The sequence below is a fragment of the Gobio gobio genome (assembly GCF_949357685.1).
Source record: "Gobio gobio genome assembly, chromosome: 6".
Classification (NCBI taxonomy): Eukaryota; Metazoa; Chordata; class Actinopteri; order Cypriniformes; family Gobionidae; genus Gobio; species Gobio gobio.
In genome coordinates this window covers 17,200,232-17,209,344 of record NC_137102.1, presented here as the reverse complement: position 1 = coordinate 17,209,344, position 9,113 = coordinate 17,200,232, and the positions used below count along the sequence as shown (strand labels likewise).

The 9,113-nt window shown below is 34.9% G+C and overlaps 1 protein-coding gene across 2 annotated transcripts; it reads right to left on the bottom strand.

The window, feature by feature from the left end:
• Positions 1-253: 253 nt before the first annotated feature.
• On the bottom strand, positions 254-6,835 carry LOC307127363 (uncharacterized protein). 2 transcript variants are annotated; one of them, XM_079818529.1, is made up of 6 exons: positions 6,369-6,625; positions 6,036-6,206; positions 5,331-5,594; positions 2,215-2,307; positions 2,010-2,024; positions 1,103-1,362 (listed from the first exon to the last, which is right to left on the bottom strand). In XM_079818529.1, the coding sequence occupies exons 1-6, from the start codon at positions 6,424-6,426 to the stop codon at positions 1,244-1,246; spliced, it is 720 nt and encodes a 239-aa protein (XP_079674655.1). In that variant the 5' UTR covers positions 6,427-6,625; the 3' UTR covers positions 1,103-1,243. The 2 variants fall into 2 exon arrangements, with proteins under 2 accessions (XP_079674656.1, XP_079674655.1); XM_079818530.1 differs by lacking the exon at positions 2,010-2,024 and having other exon boundaries at positions 254-1,362; positions 2,193-2,307; positions 6,369-6,835.
• Between the last annotated feature and the right edge of the window lie 2,278 nt (positions 6,836-9,113).

Here is a 9,113-nt window from a genome sequence, read left to right as displayed (position 1 = left end):
TTAGTAGGCCTACAGTAAAAAAATCAACAGTTGTGTGCAGTGCAATTACAAATATAATTTAGGACTGGAAATCAGTCAGGAAGTGTTCAACAGTTGTACGGCTCTAGCAAAAAAAAAAAAAAACGTTTTTTTTCAGTCTTTTTCAATCAGAAGGGAGGAGATCAAAGAGGTAGTGTGCAGGGTGCGTGGGATCTCTAATAATTTTGGAGGTTCTGCTCCGACACCTGGAAAAATAAATGTCCTCAACTGATGGTAATGTGTGTCGATGATGTTTATTTTTATTTATTCATTCATTTTTTTTATTCTCTTGTACAACTACCATACCACGATGTGATGTATTATGTCAGTACACTCTCCACTGTATATTGATAATTAAGTTGTCTGAGGCAATCTTGCTTTCTTTAATCTACTCAGAAAATAAAGATTGTGCTTTTCCAATGACAGTGGAGGTGTGTGTTTTTCAAGAAAAATAAATGCATACATACATTCATTTATTTATTTATTTTTATTTATACCTACAAGAACATTTATTTGCTTATCTCTGAATAGAAATGGGAGTATATTTTGAATTTTTATCTAAAACACTTTCTCATTTACTTATTTCTTTCTCTTCATATAACATAACACTTCATGAAAGAGGAGACCTATCATGAGTTAAATTAGTTTGATTTGGTTATTTGCTTTTTTGGCTCTTTTTGTATGTATAAAATTACAAAATATTTTGGTATACAGATGCATTTAAACATGGTATTAGCTGTTTTATATAGTGATGGAAAACGTAAAAAGCACATTTCAAACAAATAAAAAAATGTGTAAGTCTAGCTGGCACTACAGACAATTAATTATATTTTGTATAGTAAAAGGGTAGCATACCAATTAGCTGCATTTAAAAGAGCGCAACTACATTAAAAACATATAAATGTTGTTGTTAAACTCAATCTGCAAAACATTATGTAACAATTTGTGCATACAATATTATCACAATTATTATAATAGAAATGTCCTTGTCTACTGGTATACTTCTCTCTTACTGGATATATAAATTGGAGCAAATTCATTACTGAACTTAAAAACCAGCCTAAGACTTCTGCAATCAGGAGAAAGAGTCGAGTCTTTTCACAATAATGTGCCCAGGCAGGTTGGGAACTTACAAACGTAAAAACTTACTGAACTTACAAATCGCCCTAAGACTTCTGCAATCAGGAGAAAGAGTTGACTTTTCACAAAAATGGGGTCAGGGAGGTTAGGTACGTGATTGATAACCCTTCAGCACTGGAACATGATAGATGTTCTTGTGGCTCTGTCCGTCCAATGGTTCGTCAAAATGATGAGCTGGGTAGTGGATTATTGAGCCCATAACACCTACAGGGAAGGCATGAAATTATACATGAGATAAACAACAGCATAAAACATGTGGATGCACCTGTCTGGTACGTCTGAAGTCCTTAATATTACATTTCCACCTGGGCTAGTCTGTCTCTGTTGGTCTTAAAAGGAATGTATGTATGCAATATCTTCTCAGGACGTCAAAGACTTCTCTATTTGATATTGAGTTCATTGCTCATCTACTTTCTGTGATACCTACAATAACAATCACAGAAGCAAATTATTGTCAGAGTAACTTTAAGTAAGGTTGATATGACTCAAATGAAATGTTAATTTAGATTTTATCACATGAAGCACATGTCCGTTTTATCTGACCAAATAGTTTCACAATGTTTTTAATTACACAATTGTATGGTGAAAGTGTGATCAAAACAGTTAAATATACACCCTAAAATTGTCCTGAATTGAATAAATACACAGTATTTTCTAAACCAAATTGAACTATTAAGTGAACATATTTAGTGATTCACTTCCTATTAACTAATAGGTGTCTGGGAACCTTAGTTCATTGAGTGCTATCCAATCCACAGGGACAGCTATACATTACCAACGTCAATATTTAATCTTCTGTCAGCCTTTATTGCAGCAATTAAGCATTTGGTAAAAAATGTGAAACATCTCACCTCCTGGCTGTCGACCTGCATCAAGCAAAAGAGGAAGAGCAAGGCAAAGAAAGGAGAATGAGCCCTTGTTACATGTAACTAACACCAAACAAACAAAATATAATTTTATGTTCACTGTGATCGTTTCATTTTTGTCTCTAGCGACTTTACTAGTTTGCAGTAAGTACGCATGTGACACAGCACATGATTCCAGCAGTATGCTTACCGTGTCGTTTGAAGATAAGGTGGCTTATAAAGACAAATCCAATGAAGAGAAAAGTGGCCAGAACTGGAGCCATCACTCTTAGCCCATCGAGCCCTGAAAAACATTCAATAAACTATATTACATTATATAATATAATATAATACTACATTTAGTGCTGTCAAATCGATTAATCGCGATTAATCACATCCAAAATAAAAGTTTTTGTTCACATAATATATGTGTGTGTACTGTGTATAATTATTATGTATGTATAAATTGTCAATACAATTATAAATTGTATTGTCTTTCGAAAATCATATTTCATATGTTACAAGAACGGCATTTTTCCACCTTAGAAACATTGCTAAGCTACGTAACATGCTATCTATTTCTGATGCAGAAAAGTTAGTTCATGCATTCATGACCTCGAGACTAGATTACTGTAAGGAGGAGTTTCTTCCCCCAGGCCATCAGACTCCTGAACTCAGTCACGTGACTTCACTTCACCCCGCACACGCATAAACATACGGTTTTTTAACATTAACATCCACATACTGCAATTGCACTGCACTTTACTTTCCTATTGTTACTGCGTAACAACCTGTAATAAACCTAGCACATTATACTTCTTTATATATACATATATATATATTTTATGTTAACCACTTATTTTTAAGTCTACAGTTTATCTCACTTATCATATCCACATATTTTTTATATTTTTATTTATCTTATTTCCTATTTTTATCTTTTACTTGATTTATTTATAATTCTACTTATGTTAATACTTTTTATTCTAATTTTATTCTATTTCTATTTTAATTTCTTGTAACTGTTATTTGCACTGTCCATGGAGCGGACCTGTTTACATTTCACTGCCAGTTGTATATTGTGTATATAACTGTGTATGTGACAAATAAAACTCTTGAAAAATCTTGAAATCTTGAAAATCTGTAATGCTTTATTAGCTGGTTGTCCTGCATCATCAATAAACAAGCTACAGTTAGTCCAAAACGCAGCTGCTAGAGTTCTTAGGTCAAGAAAATATGATCATATAACACCAATTTCATCATCTCTACACTGGTTACCTATTAAGTTCCGTATCAATTACAAAGTATTGCTACTGACCTATAAAGCCCTAAATGGTTTAGCTCCAGTGTATTTAACGGATCTTCTATCGCCCTACAATCCATCGTGCTCTTTAAGATCACTAAACTAGAGGCTTCTGGTCATTCCTAGGATATCTAAATCCACTAAAGGAGGGAGGGCATTTTCACATTTAGCTCCTAAACTCTGAAATAGTCTTCCTGTTCGAGGTTCAGACTCGCTGTCCCAGTTTAAAACTAGATTAAAGACGCATCTCTTTAGCCAAGCATTCACATTATAAATACGTTTTATACTACAGTTAAATCGGATCAAAAGCATTAATATTCTGAACAGCAGCTATGCTAATTATTTCCCATCTGCTTTTCTGTTGTTATCTCGGGACACTAGTCCCGAGGTAACTAGTTCGTCAGCTCCAGCTTGTATCCAGCCTCTCATGGAGACTTCAGATGCCCCAACACCTGTGAAGAGACGACTCGACGCCTGTGAAGAGACGGCTCAACGCCAGCGTTGTTATGGCCTAAATTAATACATGATTGATTAACTTATTCTAACATTTTTCTTTAACATTCTCTTTCTAACATTTTTCAATGTACATTTATGAAATGCACTTTCTGTAAAGCTGCTTTGAAACAATGTGTGTTGTGAAAAGCGCTATACAAATAAATTTGAATTGAATAAATACACACTCATTAATGTATATATTTAAGAAATATTTGCATCTATATATTATTTGAAAGGTTGCATTCTGAGATCCACTGCCGCTTCAATATAATCGTATATATCCTAATTAAATTTATAATCAAAGCCTTAATCAATATTTATCTTTCTATATTATTATAATGATTTTTAATGATTCTCTCCAGTTATGATTTTGGTTCTGCCTTTATATTTCCTAAAGTTTGTATTTGGTCTCTGAGTGGTGACTGAGGGTCTGTCCTAGGGGTGTGTGATGTCACTAGAACATTTGATTTCAGTCATGTGTTTGGATTTTGGAGGTATCACACACTCCTAACTCGACAGGAGTGCAGTAACAGTGATTGCTCATTTAGCCCGGCTTCCAGAGATTAAATATGGATTTGTCTTTCATGTTATTTCTTTATTTTATTTTATATTTCCTTTTACTGAAACCCTAAATAATTGAATGAATATTGCCTGTACTGTCTGTACCTCTCACTGAGAGAGAAGCACATGTTATCAGTATGTTTTGGAAACCTTTTTCTGGTTTGGACTAGAGCTCAACTCCAACCTTGGAGATATTGTGTATCTGTGTATCTGCTCTATATTCCGTGTTACAGAACAGTATTGGATGTGGATTACTGGCATCCTAAGAGATGAGTGGACGGGTTGTTTTGGGCAAGCTGGCGCCTGCTCCAGAATCTGGAAAATCACCACGTGTCTCATTCACTCTAAACTGTTGCCCCAACACTATATATTTATATAATTCATATTACATATAAATATTATATACATGCATGTGTGTGTATTTATATACACATAACAGTACACACATATTATGTAAACAAAAACTTTTATTTTGGATGCACTAATTATTATATTGTATTATATTACATTATATTTATAAAATGTATGAAATGAATGTAAGAAGTATGTCAACAACAAAAATGGAAGGTATACTCTTAGAAGAAAAGGTTATAGAACCTTAATGGGTTATGTCAAGCGCTTCATATATAGAACATTTTAGGGGTTCCCATCATCCCATCAGTTTATTGATTTAGTTTTAATTCATTTTTCATTTTAATTTTAATTTAATAGAACCCCATTGAACTTTTAAGAGTGGTTGTGGTTGAGACTAGCATTGCTGACTCATTTCAGCAGTTCAGAATCGCTTTCTTTCTTTTAGGAAGCAATAACTTTATTTGTTGTGCACTTTGATCTTTAAAACTTTGCAGACATTAAACTCACAAACAGCTATATCACACACTATAAGGTGAAAAGGCATAATAGCAGTAGGACCTTCGTGTAGATGTCTCAATAAATTATTCGAACAAATATTCATCAGAAGTATTTACCCTCTTGATTCTGGGTGTTGTTCATTTGCTTCATGAAATCCTCACATTCTTCTTTCAGGTGAATTTTCTCAAGGCTTGTGTGCTCGGCCTCAAGCGTCCATGACTGCTTTAGATCCCGCGCCTCTGGCATCAGCACTGTCCACAAATCAGTTTCTGGATCTAAAGTCAGACAATCTCTGCCATTGAGCTGAAACCGGTCGGACAGCTGTAGGACCCGATAGCCTCGCAGCTTGCATTCTCTCAAACGTGTATATGTGCCATAACCTGAAAAATAAATGTGAATTATTGTCTCAGAGTGGCTACTTCTGACAATCAGTGATAGACCAGAATTTATCACTAAAATTCACATAGGCCTTTTTTAGATATAGGCCTAGAGATATTAAAACCAACTCTTCATAAATAGAACTGCATAAAAATAACAAATAATGACAATTGAAAATATAATATAATATAAGCTTGAGTATGCCAATTTATGCAAGCAATGCTTTAATTTGGAAGGTCAACTGCACAGTAAATAAAACAGATTAAAGCCGACTTAGCATGAATAACGTAAATAATGAATCGTTTAATATGTACACTATGGTGTAATTGTAATCATTAAAAACGCTAAAATTAAACGATCAAAAACCGGTTATTGGTTTGACGTAAAAAGAATATTGTATCGGTCAATGATAATACTTGAATTGCTGCATTCATGTTCCTTACTTGCTGTATCATGATCATTCTCCACCATCATTTTCAGGGCTTCATCTTGAATGGGTCTGACAACAGGTTGTGTGTTGTCGAATTGTCCCTTTAAATGTGCATGACTAACAAGGATCCTCTCCACGACAGTCCCGTTGGCCAACACTCGGCGCTCGAATTGAATTACAATATCTAACAACAAGACACACGAGCCTTTATTGCTTGAGAACAAACCAGCAATAAATGCAGCGAGTAAAAAAAACATCAAAATGCAAAACATGAGCAACAAAACATCTATTCTTGGTTGGGAATGATAAGGATGCTACTGTGTAACAGCCAGGATAAAAGACTTACCCCTTGGAAGAGCCCAGGATAAAGCGACAAGAAAAGTGAAGGTTATTTTGAAGAGCATTTCTGCGTAATAAAAAGCTCGAGCGGCGATGCAGGCATCAGTTGTTTCTTTTTTCTTTCGGTTTCATTTGTAATCATTCTTATTAACACTGCGCAGTTTTTTAAAAAGCCGAATAAAGTGTGCTAAATCGAGATACGGGGCAAAAATCGACAGGCGGAGTGTGCAAGACAGTAAGAGCACTTGCTTGTCATTGGCTGGTATCACGAGGAGGAACTGTGAGGAGGGAGACTGTCACACCGTGACCAGGGTGAACGAGATAACATACGAACACTGACCTGAAGTTGACATTTAACAGCTATAAAAACAATCTGAAGAAGTACTGGAGAGTCACTTTCCCATCTTAACGACTAATCAAAACATTTACTGTGGATGAAGTGGAAAAGAGTTTGGAAACTAGATAATTTCGTGATCTTTTTTGTACTGTAGACCTATCTACAAATGTAAGTGAGATGCCATTGCAATGTTATGGTTTTATGAATCGTGTAATAAAATAAGACCACAACACGCACAGTAACAATCACTGCACGTGGAACGTTTAAAGGGACAGTTCACCCAAAAACGACGATGTCATCATCATTTGCTAAGACCTATAATACAAGTTTAACCATTTTGATTTTGGGTTGTACTTTTCCTTTAACTTATATTAAGCATTCGGGCCATAAAGGGCGGTGTTGGAAAAACGTGACAAAGAGCAGGATGAGGTAGGCTATACTGTAAACAAAGACCAAGAGCAGAAGAGACACGCATTCTCTATAAGAAACTAAAGCAAAGGCTTCATTTAATTGAAGATGGTGAAATCCCACACATCAACAGCAGGGAATAACTGCACAATATTTTTTAAAAACAAACAATTTTGGGTGCAACAGCTGGAAGGCAATCAATCTGTAATAGGCTATGTAATAGGCTATGTATAGAGTTTTCTAAAACTGGTAATAATTAATCTGTGCATTCTGTTTTTAAATGAATAGATTTTTAACTTACATTAGTTACATATTTAAGAGAACAGAGAGAGACAGAGTTTGCAGGACCAAGGCATAACCATATATGGCAAAAGACAAAAGTAGAGGCAGGGATTTATAGTAGCCTACTGAAAAGCAAGAGCAGATGGTTTAAAATCCTTCAGATAGAAACCATGTTAAACAATGTACAAAAATAGGACTCATAGTGGCATGGTATGATGTACGTCATGGCAAAAAAGGAAGCTGATAAGAACTTTGACATGCAAGTTCTAGATCCCCCAAAACACATACTTGCTCCCTTTAAAATCTCTTTAGCTTTGCCCTAAACACTGGAGAAGCCATGAACTCAAAGGTTGTTTACAATAGGGTTTTTACAGTCTTGTTCAGAACAGTAGAAGTTTATGGCACATACTCTTTGACATTTATTTTTTTTGTGGTATGCGTTTACATTTAGATTACAGACACTTTAATCCAAAGCAATTTACAAATGAAGAATTCATTCATCCTGAGAGGACCGTATGAGTGCTGGAACATTTACAAATGTGTAGAAAGAATGAGCTGAGTGAAAGAACAGTGACTTAACAGGGCATATTTTTGGTTAATGGTTTAAGGCAGGTCCGTTGCTAAAAGGGAGAAAGTGGACAACGATTCTAGGGGCCCCAGGCCGACTTCAAACTCAAAAGAAAACCGCAGATTCATTCAGTAACGAAACAATGGAATTGTTACAATCAGCCTTCAAGTTTTAAATAATTCAAATGATGTAAATGATATAATGTTCAATGAATAGGAAAGCATATTTTCAGATGTATCTACCTGTTACCTTCCTTAAAGACAATGATTTATATGGAAAATTTTACTTGGGCACAGCAAAACTAAGAAGGTCGCCCTGGGAGCAACTTCCAATTTCCCACAAATCCTGTAGGCCTATGTTTTTTTCATTATAACTGAATATGCTGATTATGGTATTTTCTCATGTTGTCTCCGAGTCTTAAAAAATGCCTTTACAAGAACTGCTTCACAAATGCCTGTAAATCATTAAAATGCCTATCACATTTTCTGGCTAACACAAATCGCATAGTTACAAATAATTATTCAGTTTGTAAATCTGTATTGGAAGGTGAAGGTTGAAGGGCATTTTAAAGAAGTCAACGTAAAATATATGTAAAGGGTATGGAAACATTTTATTTTGAAAAATGTATGTTTCAGCATTGTTGGTGCAGTTATCAGAAAGTAAAACTACACTCAACTCTGTAAAATATAAAGGATTATAATATAATCTATACTGATTTTTCAGTGTTTGAATTACGCATTCCATTTTATTGTTTTAGGATTAAAGGAAATATCTGTAAATCTGGCAACGTTTTTGCAAACCCCAAAATACGTACCAATATGTACATATCACTGCAGTTTCAAAGTGATATGTCCACTGGGTGCCGCCAAAAGCTTCGTTTTTTTCCCGGAACAGATGAGCGTCAATCTGACGTTTTGTGACATTGTTTTTTTTAACGTACACCGACACTAAACCCTAAACCTAACCGATAGTGTTAACAAAAGCAAATGTGACAAAAATACAATAGTAACCATGTCTTTTTAGCTTGTGTGAACTCATCTTTGAGCTCTTTTATCATGACTTGTCTTTCACGGGATTCGTACCTGAGCTTTCATTATTACAAGTACAAATCTGTACCAGCTGAGCTACTGAGCAAACTTATTATATAAAAAAGCCGA